General features: G+C 51.7%; 1 protein-coding gene across 4 annotated transcripts in view; it reads right to left on the minus strand.

Moving 5' to 3' along the window:
- The window catches only part of PUM2 (pumilio RNA binding family member 2), a 162,047-nt gene that overhangs the window by 110,074 nt on the left and 33,807 nt on the right, over positions 1 to 18,166 (minus strand). For all 4 annotated transcript variants that reach the window (XM_075341143.1, XM_075341142.1, XM_075341141.1 and 1 more), the window contains exons 4-8: positions 14,734 to 14,839; positions 11,533 to 11,720; positions 10,643 to 10,809; positions 9,918 to 10,188; positions 9,080 to 9,182 (exon numbers count right to left, since the gene is read on the minus strand). In XM_075341143.1, the coding sequence (XP_075197258.1) occupies positions 9,080 to 9,182; positions 9,918 to 10,188; positions 10,643 to 10,809; positions 11,533 to 11,720; positions 14,734 to 14,839 (835 nt within the window). The remainder of the gene's footprint in view (positions 1 to 9,079; positions 9,183 to 9,917; positions 10,189 to 10,642; positions 10,810 to 11,532; positions 11,721 to 14,733; positions 14,840 to 18,166) is intronic.

The following is an 18,166-nucleotide window of genomic DNA, read 5'->3' on the forward strand; positions in this document are numbered from 1 at the left end:
GTGTGTGCGTGTATGCGATCGGGTGTGTGCGTGTATGCGATCGGGTGTGTGCGAGTGTGTTCTGATGTGTGAGTGTATGCGATCGGATCTGTGAGTGTCGGCAGAGGAGCACGGCGTGCAGAACAGCTGCTGGGACCGCCCACCGGTGGGCACAGGGAGAAGTGGGGTGTGTGTGTGAGTTTATGCGATCAGATGTGTGCGTGTATACTGTCTGATGTGTGACTGTGGAGCACGATGGGGGGTGCGCAGCATGGGGGATGGAGCACGATGGGGAGTGCGCAGCATGGGGGATGGAGCACGATGGGGGGTGCGCAGCATGGGGGATGGAGCACGATGGGGAGTGCGCAGCATGGGGGATGGAGCACGATGGGGGGTGCGCAGCATGGGGGATGGAGCACGATGGGGAGTGCGCAGCATGGGGGATGGAGCACGATGGGGAGTGCACAGCATGGGGGATGAAGCACGATGGGGAGTGCACAGCATGGGGGATGGAGCACGATGGGGAGTGCACAGCATGGGGGATGGAGCACGATGGGGAGTGCACAGCATGGGGGATGGAGCACAATGGGGGGTGCGCAGCATGGGGGATGGAGCACGATGGGGGGTGCGCAGCATGGGGGATGGAGCACGATGGGGGTGCGCAGCATGGGGGATGGAGCACGATGGGGGTGCGCAGCATGGGGGATGGAGCACGATGGGGGTGCGCAGCATGGGGGATGGAGCACGATGGGGGTGCGCAGCATGGGGGATGGAGCACGATGGGGGTGCGCAGCATGGGGGATAGAGCACGATGGGGAGTGCGCAGCATGGGGGATGGAGCACAATGGGGAGTGGGGATGGAGCACGATGGGGGTGCGCAGCATGGGGGATGGAGCACGATGGGGGGTGCGCAGCATGGGGGATGGAGCACGATGGGGGGTTCGCTGCATGGGGGATGGAGCACGATCGGGGTGCGCAGCATGGGGGATGGAGCACGATGGGGGGTGCGCAGCATGGGGGATGGAGCACGATGGGGGGTGCGCAGCATGGGGGATGGAGCACAATGGGGGGTGCGCAGTATGGGGGATGGAGCACGTTTGGGAGTGCGCAGCATGGGGGATGGAGCACGATGGGGGGTGCGCAGCATGGGGGATGGAGCACGATGGGGGTGCGCAGCATGGGGGATGGAGCACGATGGGGGTGCGCAGCATGGGGGATGGAGCACGATGGGGGTGCGCAGCATGGGGGATGGAGCACGATGGGGGGTGCGCAGCATGGGGGATGGAGCACGATGGGGGGTGCGCAGCATGGGGGATGGAGCACGATGGGGGGTGCGCAGCATGGGGGATGGAGCACGATCGGGAATGCGCAGCATGGGGGATGGAGCACGATGGGGGGTGCGCAGCATGGGGGATGGAGCACGATGGGGGGTGCGCAGCATGGGGGATGGAGCACGATCGGGAATGCGCAGCATGGGGGATGGAGCACGATGGGGGGTGCGCAGCATGCGGGATGGAGCACAATGGGGGGTGCACACCTCTCCCCAAAACACACACACACACACACACAGCCACACGCACCGCACAACACACCACACCACACACACACACACACTGGGAACCACAAACACCGCCCTACACAGACACCCACATACAGACAACGCCGCACACACACAACACCCAACACACAAACACCGCGGCACACACAAATATATGCACATACCGCACAACGAAGGGAATTTTGTTTACTTACCGTAAATTCCTTTTCTTCTAGCTCCAATTGGGAGACCCAGACAATTGGGTGTATAGCTATTGCCTCTGGAGGCCACACAAAGTATTACACTTAAAAGTGTAAGGCCCCTCCCCTTCTGGCTATACACCCCCAGTGGGATCACTGGCTCACCAGTTTTAGTGCCAAAGCAAGAAGGAGGAAAGCCAATAACTGGTTTAAAGACCAATTCAATCCGAGGAAACATCGGAGAACTGAACCATACCACATGAACAACATGTGTACCCGAAAAAACAGAAAAACCCCGAGAAAACAGGGCGGGTGCTGGGTCTCCCAATTGGAGCTAGAAGAAAAGGAATTTACGGTAAGTAAACAAAATTCCCTTCTTCTTTGTCGCTCCATTGGGAGACCCAGACAATTGGGATGTCCAAAAGCAATCCCTGGGTGGGTAAAAGAATACCTCATGATAGGGCCGTCAAACGGCCCTCTCCTACAGGTGGCCAACCGCCGCCTGAATGACTTATCTACCTAGGCTGGCGTCTGCCGAAGCGTAGGTATGCATCTGATAATGCTTGGTAAAAGTAAGTAGACTCGACCAGGTGGGTGCCTGACACACCTGCTGAGCCGTAGCCTGGTGCCGTAATGCCCAGGATGCACCCACGGCTCTGGTAGAATGGGCCTTCGGCCTTGAGAGAACCAGAAGCCCAGTAGAACTGTAGGTTTCAAGAATTGGTTCCTCGAGCCCCCGAGCAAGGGTGGATCTGGAAGCTTGCGACTGTTTACGCCGACCAGCGACAAGGACAAAGAGTGCATCCGGGTGGCGCAGGAGCGCCATGCGGGAAGTAGAACCTGAGTGCTCTCACCAGAACCAACAGATGCAAATCTTTCTGAAATTGATGGACTGGACGAGGACACAAAGAAGGTGAGGTGATATCCTGATTGATATGAAAATGGGATACCACCTTAGGGAGAAATTCCGGAACCGGACGCAGAACTACCCTGTCCTGGTGAAGGACCAGGAAGGGAGTTTGTATGAGAGCGTTGCTAGCTCGGAAACTCTCCTAAGAGACGAGACCGTTACTAGAAGGCCACTTCCCGTGAAAAACGGGAAGGGAGACATCCTTCAAAGGCTCGAAAGGCGGCATCTGGAGAGCAATTAGAACCTTGTTCAGATCTCAGGGCTCTAACGGCCGCTTGTACGGAGTGCTGAGAAGACAAACTCCCCGTAGGAACGTGCGTACCTGAGGAAGTCGTCGTTTCTGAAAAAATACAGATAGCGCTGAGACTTGTCCCTAAAGGGAACTGAGCGACAACCCATTTTCCTACCTAGATTGCAGGAAGGAAGGAAACATAGACGATGCAACCGGCCAGGGAGAAACACCCTGCGCCGAGCACCGAGATAAGAACATCTTCCACGTCCTGTGGTCAATCTTGGCGGACGTTGGTATGCTAGCCTGTCTCATGGTGGCAACCACGTCCTGAGGTAATCCTGACGACACTAGGTTCCAGGACTCAATGCCACACCATCCGGTTGAGGGCCGTAGAATTCAAATGGAAGAATGGCCCTTGAGACAGCCAGTCTGATTGGTCTGGTAGTGCCCCCGGTTAGCCTACCGTGAGGCACCACAGAACCGAGTACCACAACATCCTCGGCCAATTTGTAGCGACGAGGATGGCGCGGCCGCAGTCGGTCTTGATCTAGCGCAGTACTCTGGGCAACAATGCCAGAGGTGGCACCTAAGGTAGCTGGAACTGCGACCAATGCTGAACTAAGGCGTTTGCCGCCAGAGCTCGATGATTGTGAAACCGTGCCATGAAGCTGGCACATTGTTGTTGTGCCGTGACGCCCTTAGATCGACGTCCGGCCTCTGTCAGCGGTGCCAGATCTCCTGAAACCCGTCCGGGTGAGGAGACCATACTCTTTCGGCCACACCTCAGCGACTTAGGAAGTCAGCTTCCTAGTTTCCACACTTGGGATGTGAATTGTGGATATGGTGGATGCCGTGTCTTCCACCCACATCAGAACCTGCCGGACTTCCTGGAAGGCTTGCCGGTTGCGCGTTCTTCCTTGGTGGTTGATGTATGCCACCGCTGTGGAGCTGTCCGACTGAAGTCGGATATGCTTGCTTTCCAGCCGCTGTTGGAAGGATTGTAGGGCAAGATACACTGCTCTGTGTTCAAGAACATTGATCTGAAGAGTGGACTCTTGCTGAGTCCACGTACCCTGAGCGCTGTAGTGGAGAAAAACTGCTCCCCACCCTGATAGACTCGCGTCTGTCGTAACTATCGCCCAGGACGGGGAAAGGAAGGACCTTCTTTTTGACCAAGAGGTGAGAAGAAGCCACCACCGTAGAGATTCCTTGGCCGCCTGAGAAAGAACGACGACTCTGTTGAGGGACGTCGACTCCTCGTCCCATTGGCGGAGAATGTCCCATTGTAGTGGACGCAGTAAAACTGCGCGAAAGGAACTGCCTCCATTGCTACCATCTTACGTAGGAAGTGCATGAGGCGTCTCAATGTGTGCGACTGGTTCTTAAAGAAGAGCTTGCAGCCCGTAGTGAATGCTGTTTGTCTAGCGGCAGCTTCACTATCGCTGAGAGAGTAAGAAACTCTATGCCTAGATATGTTATCGATAGGGTCGGGGTCGGATCTGACTTTAAAAAGTTGATGATCCACCCAAAACTCTAGAGAGTCTCCAGCGCAACGTTCGGGCAGTGTTGGCATGTTTCCTAAGAGAGTGCCTTGACAAGTAGATCGTCTAAATACGGGACCACAGAGTGACCCTGAGAGTGCAGGACTGTGACTACTGCCGCCCTGACCTTGGCGAAGACCAGTTGGACTGTCGCTAGCCGGAAGGTAGAGCTACGAACAGAGGGTGTTCGTCTCCTATAACGAAGCGAAGAAACGCTAGTGCTCTGGATCAATCGGCACGTGCGGATAAGCATCCTTGATGCCTAATGATGCTAGGAAATATCCTTGGGACCTTGAGGCGATGACATGGCGGAGGGATTCCATCCGGAACCGCCTGGTGTCCACGAGCTTGCTGAGCATTTTTAGATCCAGAACGGGACGGAACGGCCCGTTGTTATAGGTACCGCAAAGAATTTGGGGTAAAAACCGTGACCTTGTTCCTGAAGAGGAACGGGGGTCATCACTCTTTCTGCCTATAGAGTGCACCCTGTTTGCAGAAGAGCAGCGGCCCGGCCGGGAGGTGGAGAAATTCTGAAGAATCGAGTTGGAGGACGAGAAGTGAGCTCTATCCTGTACCCGTGAGACAGAATGTCTCACACTCAATGGTCATTGACCTATGGTAGCTAAATATCGCCAAGGCGGGAGAGCCTGCTACCGACCGAGGCCGCAAGTCATGAGGAAGCCGCCTTGGAAGCGGGTTTTCAGACTGTCGCTTTTTTGGGCGAGACTGAGCCCGCTAAGAATCTTAGCTCCTCTGATCCTTTTGAGTCCACATTGGACGAGGAAAAATGGGACCTGCCCGAGCCTCGAAAAGGCCGAAAACCCCGACTGCCTCTTGCTCTGTTGGGGTTTGTTGTGTCCGGGCTGAGGAAAGGATGAATCCTTACCCCTGGACTGTTTGATGGTTACATCCAACGCTCACCAAACAGTCGGTCAGCAGAAAAAGGCAACTGGTTAGGCAACCTTTTTTGGAAGCAGAATCTGCCTTCCATTCACTTAACGAGCAGACCAGGCTCTGCTTAAAAACACGGAGTAGCGGAGGCTACCGCCGCACGGTTCGCAGAGTCCAGGACAACCTGAATCGCGTAAGAAACAAATGCAGACATTTGAGAGGTTAAGGATGCCACCTGCGGCACAGATGTACGTGTAACCGTGTCAATCTGTGTAAGACAAGCTGAAATAGCTTGGAGTGCCCCAAGGGAGAGAATGCCGGAGCCAACGGTGCGCCGACAGCCTCATAGATGGCTTTCGACCAGAGATCCATCTGTCTGTCAGTGGCATCTTTGAGTTTGCAGTTCCATCTCCCACTGCAACTATGGATCTAGCTACAAGCCTGGAGATTGGAGGATGCCGCTCGGGACATTGGGTCCAGTCCTTGACCAAGTCAGGGGACAGGGATAACGTGTATCCTAAGCCGTTTGGAGAAGCGCATATCTGGAGAAGCGTGGTGTTCCTGGACTGCCTCTCTGAAGGCAGAGTGGTCCAGAAAAATACGTGAAGCTGACTCCTCCACTGGAGGAGCTGTGAGAAATAACCCACATTCTATAGATGGACGCTATAAGATTATTTACTATGGCGTCACAATCAGGTGTATCCAGATTGAGAGCGGTTTCAGGATCAGAATCCTGAGCCGCTACTTCCGCCTCATTACACAGCGAGTCCTTCTGTTAGGACCCTGATGAAACCGAGGCCGCTCATAGCGAGCCCACTTAGGCTGTCTGGGACTGACGTCCGTGCAGAGCCGTGACTCTGGGATGCGTGTGACATTCCCGGAGCTGTTAGTTATTCACACTGAGGGGGGCCATGGATCAATGATTCAACAGTGCCCATATTGTGAGAGACATGTCCGGACTGCTAGGCTTCTAGTATCATAGCCATAGTCTCAGAAAAACTGTCAGTAAATACTGCAGACACCGTCCTCATCCCCTGGCCATTAGTGCATACAATGGGAGTCTATGTACCTGCCGGCCGTATAGCCGTACATGCTGTACCAGCTGTATAGAAAAACATGTGGTTCTGCACCTTTGTTTTACACAGAGAATATGCTGATAACTCCTCCGCATAATCCAGGAGGGTATATACAACGTGCGACCAAACAGTGCAATGTATATAGTACAAGCATATCTATAAGTGCACTTCTGCACTAGTGGGGTTAGCACCACAGGTGCTGCTTAACGCCTGTTACAGCGATTGTGTGACTATCAGAATGCCAGGGTCTTCCACACTTGTCTCTGTATCGTACAGAAACTGACACTAATGGCTGCCGGTGTCCTTGTAGAGAAGGAAGCCGTGGGCGTGCCTGAGAAAGTGCGGGAATCCGGATTCACAGTGCACACAGTGAGAGGGGTGGAGTATGCAAAACATACTCCAGCTCTCAGCTCTGCTCTATGCAGCGTCACGCCCCTACCCTGACTGTCAGGGCTGTGGGCGGTAACGAAGGGAGACTAGGCCCAGAAGCCGGGGACTCGAGTTAACAGCGCGGCCGCCGTAAAAGCGCGGGCCGCGCTGAAGTCCCCGGCGCACCACAAGTGCCAGCCGCGCCGCAGTTCCAGCGGCCGGCGCGACCGATTCATAGAAGTGGCCAGCGTCCCGCCCCTCTCCTGACTGGCAGGTCTGGGGGCGGGAACGAACGGAAGCAGGCCGCAAAAGCCGGGGACTCTAGTTATCAGCGCGGCCGCCGTAAAAGCGCGGGCCGCGCTGAAGTCCCCGGCGCACCACAAGTGCCAGCCGCGCCGCTGCCAGCGGCCGGCGCGACCGATTCCTGGAAGTGGCCAGCGTCCCGCCCCTCTCCTGACTGGCAGGTCTGGGGGCGGGAACGAACGGAAGCAGGCCGCAAAAGCCGGGGACTCTAGTTATCAGCGCGGCCGCCGTAAAAGCGCAGGCCGCGCTGAAGTCCCCGGCGCACTACAAGTGCCAGCCGCGCCGCAGTCCCAGCGGCCGGCGCGACCAATTCCCATAAGTGAGCCTGCTTCAGCAAAGCTGAATGAGGCCATGGCACAGGCGCCGCAGCGCTGATGTCCCCCGGCGCACTACAACACCCAGCATGCTGCGGTGTGAGCGCCAAATGCACGGGGACACAGAGTACCTTGAGGAAGCAGGGCCATGTCCCTGATGTACTCCGCTCCATCCAGCATCTTCTCCAGGGGCTGTAGATGGAGCACGGTCTCAGTGCCTGGAGACCGGTAAATCCCACTTCACCCAGAGCCCTGTAAAAAGGGATGGGGAAGGAATCAGCATGTGGGCTCCTGCCGCCGTACCCGCAATGGGTACCTCAACCTTACAAACACCTCCGACATACAGTGGGGTGAGAAGGGAGCATGCTGGGGACACTATATGTGTCCTCTTTTCTTCCATCCGACATAGTCAGCAGCTGCTGCTGACTAAAAAGTGGAGCTATGCGTGGATGTGTTGCCTCCTTCGCACAAAGCACAAAACTGGTGAGCCAGTGATCCCACTGGGGGTGTATAGCCAGAAGGGGAGGGGCCTTACACTTTTAAGTGTAATACTTTGTGTGGCCTCCAGAGGCAATAGCTATACACCCAATTGTCTGGGTCTCCCAATGGAGCGACAAAGAAACACACATTGCACAAAACATACCTCCCCCCAAAACACACACACACACACACACACACAGACAACACTGCAGACACACAGCGCTCTACAAACAACGCAACACACAACGCAACACACATACAACACCGCTCTCACACCCCGCCACACCCAGACAACACCCAGAACATGTACGCCCTACACAAACACTTGGCAACTACACACAACATCCATATATATATAATTTTTCAATAAAAAAAAACCAAAAATCATCTATATATATATATATAACAAAAATCATACATTAACTACACAATACGTAAATTCTAGAATACCCGATGCGTAGAATCGGGCCACCTTCTAGTACTGTATATAAGAGAGCAGGCTTCAGCGTAGAACGTAAAAAACACTTATACTCACCTATGGAGAGGTCTTGTTCAATAGGCGTCACTGCTCTCCGGTCCAGCACCTCCTCTCTACAGTGATCGCTGTCCTCCTACCTAGCCCAGGATGGATAACATAGGACAGGCGCACTTCTCTCTGCCCTCCTGAGGGCAGATCAAAGTACTGAAATGTGCAGGCGTAAGGAAAGATCACAGACCGTCCGCGCATGCGCACTACAATACTTTGATCTGCCGTAAGCAGGGCAGAGTGAAGTGTGCCTGCGAAGGACACATTGTCCACACAAGGCTGAGTAAAAGGAGGACAACAATCGCAGCAGAGAGGAGGCGCCGGATCGAAGAGCAGCGACATCCATCGGACCGGAAAGCCCCATTGGTGAGTATAATAAAAGTATATTTATGTTATACAGCGCGGCCTGAGCTCTTATATACAGTACTCTGGAATGCTGTATATAACAGCTCACTTTTGGAGGCCACAGCTTATGGTCAAAAAATCTGGTGAAAGGCTCCCTTTAAAAAGGGGCTGTCTGGACATTAATATGGGAATAGTTCATAAATATCAGATTGGTGCCGCCAAATGAACAGGAGCGGATGTGCAGCTCCCGGCAGCTACACCCTGAACGGAGCAGTGTAGATAACAGCAGGTGTCGGGTGTCACACCCTGACCGGTCCGAGTATTATAACATATAGCCTGCGCTTTACATTAGCCTAGATAGATAGAATCCACGTACCGATGTGAGGCTGCTGCGCTGCCGCCAATGCATATTGTTGCTGCTGCTGTTGCTGGGCTGCATTTAATTGCTGAACTGTTAATGCATTAGTCCTCTGGAAGAGCTGCGCGTGGGGGATGGGGGGGGGGGGGGGGAGGAAGAGAAATTATTTGACAAAATTAAACATGATAAGAGTGGTAATCCTGCAAAGTACTTAAGTGTAAAAAGCCAAAAAGCAATTAAAAAAAAAAAATAAAAAAATTAAAATCTGAAATCCACTTCTCCAGCACTGATTCTCCACCACTGGCTGCTGATGTATGAGGTTATAGGCATCACTGAGGTCACGTCAACAGCGCTGCAGCTAATCAGTGGGCTCGGTGGCTCAAATTGGGGAGAGCCGTGGAGCTCAGATGCAGGCTACAGGACGTCAGCGCTGAGGAACATAGCCGCGGCGGAGACTCAGGGGAGTAATGTTATAAAAAAAAAAACAAAAAAAAAAAACTGCACCTGGGGACATGGGCTATTTAAGGCCCTGTGCGGACTAGAAAATGGAACTCGCAGCAAACTGCAAGCGGTTTTACTGTATTTTTTTCCGTGGGTTATTCCCTGCGGTTTTTGACCATTATCTATGGCAAATACCACATGTACCTGCGGAAAAGAAGTGACATGCTCATTCTTTTTGCTGCAGAAAACTTGCAGCAAAACCTGTTGGTGAAGAAGGGAAAAAAAAAAAAATTGCCATAGGTTTTGCTGGGGAAGGACTGCAGCAAAGTTATGAACATTTTCTGCAGCAAAACCGCAGCGTGCGCACAGGGCATATTCAATATTCAAGCAGCAAAGATAGCACTGGAAAACCAACCTGCTGCTGGGTGTTGTAGTCGAACAGCCCAACACCACCTCCTGCAGAGTCCATTGGTAGCGGGTTCCCGGGGTAGTCAAACTGCAGTGAATCCAGACCAACATGTTCTATGCCATCCAGGTTCTGACCTTCATGACCACCAAACTCGTCTGTGAGGGGCTTGTTGACCATAGGATTTGACAGCTGCCCTAACCCCTCACTCACATTTTGGTTCTGGCCTATTCTATCTGCTATTTCTGTTGGAGAAGCTTGCCGGCTTCCTGGAGTGCGGCTGCAGAGGGACCAGAAAAATAAATAAACAAAACACATATTATATTAAATTAAAATATTATATATATATATATATATATATATATATATATATATATATATATATATATATATATATATATATATATATATATATATATATATATATATATATATATATATATATATATATATATATATATACACATATATATATATATACACACACATATATACACATATATAAATAATTATATATATAAATAATTATATATATATATATATATATATATATATATATATATATATATATAAATAATTAGATATATATAATCAATCTCTCTCTCTCTCTCTCTCTCTATCTACACACACACACACACACACATAAAATCACAAACACAATAGACATTACATATGACCACGCAAGAGAGGTCCGATGGTCACGACGCCACGTATTCTTGTCCGTCACTACTTACTTAAAGTCCTTGCAGTCTGCATCGATCCCGTTAGGAAGTCCACGGCCGTTTAATTTGGAGACGTCATCGCCGTCCATCAGGTCACGTTTCTTTTCTTCTTCAAATGGGGATGTTTTGCTTTTCTGCTCTACCTTCTCTGGTCCATCCAAATCGCAGTCTCTTGCGCCCTGTAGATACAAGTGAAGTTCATGCTGCTAAATGTACGAGGGGGAAATAAGGTGAGAGATTTTGAGCTAATGCTAATGGTGGTCCTGTTCACACTAAGGATTACATGTCTTACAGGAGACAACTGGAAAGTGGAAAGCTTCAAGAGGAACCTCAAGACCCATCTCTTCCGACAAGCCTACAACCTACAATAGCCCTCAGCCCAGTAGACCACTGCGCAACCAGCTCTGTCCTCACCTATTGTACCATCACCCATTCCCTGTAGACTGTGAGCCCTCGCGGGCAGGGTCCTCTCTCCTCCTATACCAGTCTGTCTTGTACTGTTAATGATTGTTGTACGTATACCCTCTTTCACTTGTAAAGCGCCATGGAATAAATGGCGCTATAATAATAAATAATAATAATAATAATAACTGGAGATGTAACCAGTCTTCACCCCCATTCCTGCTAATGTGGCGTGATACATCCTAACAGCCCAAGGATAGGAAATCAATATCAGATCAATTTGGGTTCGACATTCGGCACCCCCCACGGATCGGCAGAGCTGGGGTCCGTTCTCTGACTCCTTTTAGTTTTATAGGAGCTGAGGTGCAATATCTGAGAACGGCCACTGCACTGAGCTTCTTTGCTTTTTACTTTTGCATCCATGGGGGTCTCAGCACCCAGACCCCTCACTAATCAAATCCTCGGACATAAAACCTCCGGTCCCCACACCGCACACTCACGTAGGCTCCTTTCCTGAATCTTGGGTCGAGCTTATCGGCTGGTGAGGAGCTGAGGACATACTCCACCATGCTCACTCCCAGCCCGCCGCTCTCTGAGCGCGGAGACAGCACAGAGTTGACATCATGATTTCCCTGAAAGCCGTGTCCGGGTCTCCTCTGCACCATGATGGGCTGCGACATGGAATGGTCTGGAAGAGAAGAACGATGGGAAATAGGAATCAGAGACACTTCCAAAATTACAACCTGCAAATACGTTTTATTCCAAGAGACGGCTAATAAAGTTATCGGGGGAAGATTTATAGACGCATTCTCCAGAATCCTGTCCAGTCTACATTAGTAAATCAGCTCCAACGATGGACATTACAACGAGCCTTGACACAAGACTTTGGATATTTCGCCTAACCAAGATCTTCTTGGAAAGGAAAAGATGTGCATTTTCAGGTTACCCCTCCTCAGTGCCCAGCAGACCAGGTGGCAGCATGAGACACCTTTCCACGGGACCTACGAACTATGGTTTCCCATTCCACGGGCTCTATGGAGCATGGTTTTGACTTATGGAGAGCACCAGGACTTAGTAGGGAGGATTCTAGGGTTAGATTATACTGGTCTAGGGACCATCATTTTATTTAGGGGTCTGTATTTACCGTATTTTCCAGATTATAAGACGCACTTTATTTCCCCCCAAAACTAGGGGTAAAATAGGGGTGCATCTTATAATCCAGATATGGCTTACCGGGGCAGCAGAGCAGGATCAAAGGAGGCAGGGTCAATGATACTGAGGGCTTGAAGGATCAGTGGAGTGGCTCAGGAGGGTCACAGGATGGACTCGGGGTGTCACGGCGGGCGCCATTAATCTACCAGCGGGCTGTGGGGGTGTTCTGGCAGCGGGCACCATTGATCTGGCGGCGAACTGCAGAGCTCTATCTGCGCATGCGCCGCCTCCGCGGCCATTTTCTTGAAGTCCATCTTGTCAACCGCGGATGATTCAACAGAGCCCGCAGTTAGATTATTATAGCGCCATTTATTCCATGGCGCTTTACATGTGAAAGGGGTATACATAATAGGGACAAGTACAATAATCATAAACAATACAAGGCACAGACAGGTACAAGAGGATAGAGGTCCCTGCCCGCGAGGGCTCACAGTCTACAAGGGATGGGTGAGGGTTCAGTAGGTGAGGGTAGAGCTGGTTGTGCGCCGCTGTATCAGAGAGAGGGTTACGGCAGGTTGTAGGCTTGTTGGAAGAGGTGGGGTCTTCAGGCTCCTTTTGAAGCTTGTCAAGGTAGGCAAGAGTCTGATGTGTAGTGGCAGAGCGTTCCAGAGTATGGGGGAGGCACGGGAGAAATCTTGTACGCGATTGTGGGAAGAGGAGATGAGAGGGGAGTAGAGGAGGAGATCTTGTGAGGATCGGAGGTTACGTGCAGGTAAGTCCCGGGAGACTAGATCACAGATGTAAGGAGGGGATAGGTTGTGGATGGCTTTGTAGGTCATGGTTAGGCTTTTGAACTGGAGTCGTTGGGCAATGGGAAGCCTGTGAAGGGACTGGCAGAGAGGAGAGGTCGGGGAGTAGCGGGGGATAAGTGGATTAGTCGGGCAGCATAGTTTAGAATAAATTGTAGGGGTGCGAGACTGTTAGAAGGGAGGCCACAGGGCAGGAGGTTGCAATAATCTAGGCGCGAGATAATAAGGGCATGCACTAGGGTTTTTGCAGTTTCTTGGGAAAGGAATGTACGGATCCGGGAAATAAGATCAATGGCACTTGCTGTCATGTGACCCTCCTGAGTCGCTCCACTGCAGTGACACCCCCTGCAGCCTGCCGGCAGATCAATGGCATTCGCCGCTGAAGTGACGACACCCCCACAGCGTGCCGGCAGATCAATGGTGCCCGGTGGGACACCCCCGAGCCCGCAGTATTGCCGATCCGCATGAGCGGCAACACCCCCTCCTCTGAGCCTGCAGCATCACCCCGACTCGTAACCTTCCTGAGCCGCTCCACCACCGCTGCTTCCCCCCGGTGACCATTAGAATTAAAACGCACTAAGATTATAAGACGCACCCTAATTTTAAAAATTATTTTTTCTTATTTTTATTCTCTAAATTTGGGGTGCGTCTTATAAAACGAAAAATACGTTAGGTGTCACAAATGGGTCATAAGTATAATTTCTGATTTGAATACTGTAGTGTGTTCTCTGTGGCTCCTGCAATCACCCCTCGGGCACAAAATCATCCATAGCCCAGTATTATTGTGACCAGGACCAAATGGTATAAATTCCCTGCACTGATTATGGGGCAGATTCTAAAGGTTAAAATCGGTAAAGAGCATTTAATAGAAGAATACCACCATCAACTCTTATCAAGCACTGCTGCTTATCTAGCTAGACATCGAAGGGACGCAGGATAAATTCGGCCATGGCCCCTATAACACCAGGGATCTGACATTTTACATTAGGACGCGTATTTGGGGATAAAAGGTTCATACACAATGAGCCTTCATAGGAAGGACTGGAGAGGAACCAGACAACATGATGCACCGAGCCCAGGAAAAGTAGTAGTGAATGTGGCAAGTAATGCAACACCGACTAGGGGGAATCAATATAAAGGCATCATTCTTCAATATATAAAACACAAGGTGGGTGGGAGTCCGATAACAGCTGATTTGTGATGCTATCAGCAGGAGCTTGTGTGCGCAGTACCAGTAGTGGCCACTAGGGACATGATCACAGATTATCAGAAGGGATGTGGGTGTCGGACCCCCCCCCCCCATGACCTACACTGGGATTGGAGATCAATATATACAAGTAGTGAACAACCCCATGAAGATTATTTCATTTTGTGCACTATGTCCGCTGTATACGGTGCACACTGTCACTGGCTCATCGGACACACCGACTCTGGAGATCTGGGAATGGAAGAGTCATGATTGAGTATCATTCTGGGGCAGAGTCTAATTTAGAAATGGTTTGGCCAACTCAAGAAAAGTGTATTGTTAGGCCTGTATACACTGCAGAAGACCCTTTCCTGTGTCCACAAGTCATTGCTGCTGCGTGCAGGTGGCCGCTCATCTTGGCCATTCCTTTTGTTGGCCCAGGAAGAGCTCTCCACAAAGCTGAAGGTATCCGAGGACCTGGCAAATATCATTATGGCACCTTTGTATTAGCAAGTTGTATGTATTTATATGAAGGATCCGCATTCAGTACTTACGAGACGCTCCCCACGTGGTCTCCCGCCATTCGTCTGGAAGGAACATCCCTTTCTGTCCATCTTTGGCCGGGTCTTCGGGCTCCCAAAACTTTTTGGCCGGCAGAAGCTTCAATAATAAAAAGAGATGGGATTGTGACAACCATGAAACGTGACAGGGAGAAAGAACGGTGCAAATGCGAATAAGGCCGGGGCCACACGGGGCACTACTGCGATCCTCGCATGACACTTGGCTCACGCTGGCAGCACAGCAGGAGCAAAGTGTCATGCGAGTGTCCCTGCGACTGCGGTCCGACTGTGCGATTGGACCTCAGCTGCGGGGGTCGGGTCGGTTCTGCGGAGGGGAGGGAGGGATTCATCTCCCGCTCTCCTCCGTAGCCGGCTATTGCGATTCTCGCTGTGCACTTGCATTACACCAGTGTACTGCGAGTGCAGTGCGATTTTTCTCTCGTTCCATACACTTGAATGGGTGCAAAAGAAAGTCTCGCATTATACCCGCACCATGCTGCGATTGTTTTCTTGGTCCGATTAGGGCTGAGAAAATAAATCGCTCATGTGCGCTGACACAGGCCAATATTGGTCCGAGGGGAATGCGATGTTTTATCACACTCCACTCGCACCATTTTTCTCGCCGTGTGGCTTAGGCTATGTGCGCACGTGTGCGTAATACATGCAGTTACGCTGCGCTTTGTAGCGCAGCGTAACTGCATGCGTCCTGCGTCCCCTGCATAATCTATGGAGATTGTGCAGGGGCCGTGCGCACGTGGCGTCTTAGAGCGCAGCGCTTTGGCTGCTGCCCGAAGCACGCGTTCTAAGAAGTGACACGTCACTTCTTCTGTGCGCTTTGCCGGCAGCTCCTGCTCTGTCTATGGCAAAGCACACGTTCTCTGCCGGCACCATGCGCTTCAGAACGGAGCTTTTCAGCTGCGCTCTGAAGCGCACCTTTTAGGTGGGGTGCAGAGCGCACACGTGTGCACATAGCCTTAGGCCTAACTGAGCACTTTTTAGCCAATATTCACACGTTGCATATTTTTGTTTCTGCAGCAAAACCTGCTCTGTTGGCAGTGAAAGAAAAAAAAGAAGGGAATTTTGTTACTTACCGTAAATTCCTTTTCTTCTAGCTCTTATTGGGAGACCCAGACGATTGGGGTATAGCTACTGCCCTCCGGAGGCCACACAAAGCACTACACTAAAAAGTGCAAGGCCCCTCCCCTTCTGGCTATACCCCCCCGTGGTATCACGGGTTCTCCAGTTTTAGTGCCAAAGCAAGAAGGAGGAAGCCAATAACTGGTTTAAACAAATTAACTCCGAATAACGTCGGAGAACTGAAAAACCGTTCAACATGAACAACATGTGTACCCGCAAACAACAAACAAATCCCGAAGGACAACAGGGCGGGTGCTGGGTCTCCCAATAAGAGCTAGAAGAAAAGGAATTTACGGTAAGTAACAAAATTCCCTTCTTCTTCAGCGCTCTATTGGGAGACCCAGACGATTGGGACGTCCAAAAGCTGTCCCTGGGTGGGTAAAGAGATACCTCATGTTAGAGCTGCAAAACAGCCCTCCCCTACGGGGGTGTCACTGCTGCCTGCAGGACTCTTCTACCTAAGCTGGCATCCGCCGAAGCATAGGTATGCACCTGATAATGCTTGGTGAAAGTGTGCAGACTCGACCAGGTAGCTGCCTGACACACTTGTTGAGCCGAAGCCTGGTGTCGTAATGCCCAGGACGCACCCACGGCTCTGGTTGAGTGGGCTTTTAGCCCTGAAGGAACCGGAAGCCCCGCAGAACGGTAGGCCTCTAGAATTGGTTCTTTGATCCATCGAGCCAGGGTGGCTTTAGAAGCCTGCAACCCCTTGCGCGGACCAGCGACAAGGACAAAAAGTGCATCGGAACGGCGCATGGGCGCCGTGCGGGAAATGTAGATTCTGAGTGCTCTCACCAGATCTAGCAAACGTAAGTCCTTTTCATACCGGTGAACCGGATGAGGACAAAAGGAAGGCAAGGATATATCCTGATTAAGATGAAAAGAGGATACGACCTTAGGGAGAAACTCCGGAATGGGGCGCAGCACTACCTTGTCCTGGTGGAACACCAGGAAGGGAGCCTTGGATGACAGAGCTGCCAGCTCCGACACTCGCCGAAGCGATGTGATCGCAACAAGAAACGCCACTTTCTGTGACAGGCGAGAAAAGGAAACTTCCTTCAGAGGCTCGAAAGGCGGCTTCTGGAGAGCAACTAGTACCCTGTTCAGATCCCATGGATCTAACGGCCGCCTGTACGGGGGCACAATATGACAGACCCCCTGCAGGAACGTGCGCACCTTAGGAAGACGTGCTAGACGCTTCTGAAAAAACACGGATAGTGCCGAGACTTGCCCTTTAAGGGAGCTGAGCGACAAGCCCTTTTCCAACCCCGATTGCAGGAAGGAAAGAAATTTGGGCAATGCAAATGGCCAAGGGGATACTCTCTGTGCAGAGCACCAGGATAAGAAAATCTTCCACGTTCTGTGGTAGATCTTAGCAGACGTTGACTTCCTAGCTTGTCTCATTGTGGCTACGACTCCTTGAGATAATCCTGCGGACGCTAGGATCCAGGACTCAATGGCCACACAGTCAGGTTCAGGGCCGCAGAATTCTGATGGAAAAACGGCCCTTGGGACAGTAAGTCTGGTCGGTCTGGCAGTGACCACGGTCGACCGACCGTGAGATGCCACAGATCCGGATACCACGACCTCCTCGGCCAGTCTGGGGCGACGAGTATGACGCGGCTGCAATCGGATCTGATCTTGCGTAACACTCTGGGCAAGAGTGCCAGAGGTGGGAAGACGTATGAGAGCCGGAACTGCGACCAATCTTGAACTAATGCGTCTGCCGCCAGAGCTCTTTGATCGCGCGACCTCGCCATGAATGCCGGGACCTTTTGTTGAGCAGCTTTAGATCCAGAACAGGACGGAACGAGCCGTCCTTTTTTGGAACCACAAAGAGATTGGAGTAAAACCCTCGCCCTTGTTCCTGAGGCGGTACAGGAACCACTACTCCTTCCGCTCTTAGGGAGTCCACCGCCTGCAGCAGGGCATCTGCTCGGTCTGGATGTGGGGAGGTTCTGAAGAACCGAGCTGGAGGACGAGAACTGAACTCGATTCTGTACCCGCGAGACAAAATGTTTGTCACCCACCGGTCTTTGACCTGTGACATCCAAATATCGGAAAAGCGGGAGAGCCTGCCCCCAACCGGAGATGCGGAGGGGGGGGGCTGGAAGTCATGATGTAGCCGCTTTGGAAGCGGTTCCACCATTTGCTTTCTTGGGGCGTGCGTGAGCCCGCCAGGAATCTGAGACTCTTTGCGTCCTCTGAGTCCCTTTGGACGAGGAGAATTGTGTCTTGCCCGAACCTCGAAAGGACTGAAACCTCTGCTGCCATTTTTTCTGCTGAGGTT

This window comes from Anomaloglossus baeobatrachus, chromosome 3 (assembly GCF_048569485.1).
Source record: "Anomaloglossus baeobatrachus isolate aAnoBae1 chromosome 3, aAnoBae1.hap1, whole genome shotgun sequence".
NCBI classification, from domain to species: domain Eukaryota; kingdom Metazoa; phylum Chordata; class Amphibia; order Anura; family Aromobatidae; genus Anomaloglossus; species Anomaloglossus baeobatrachus.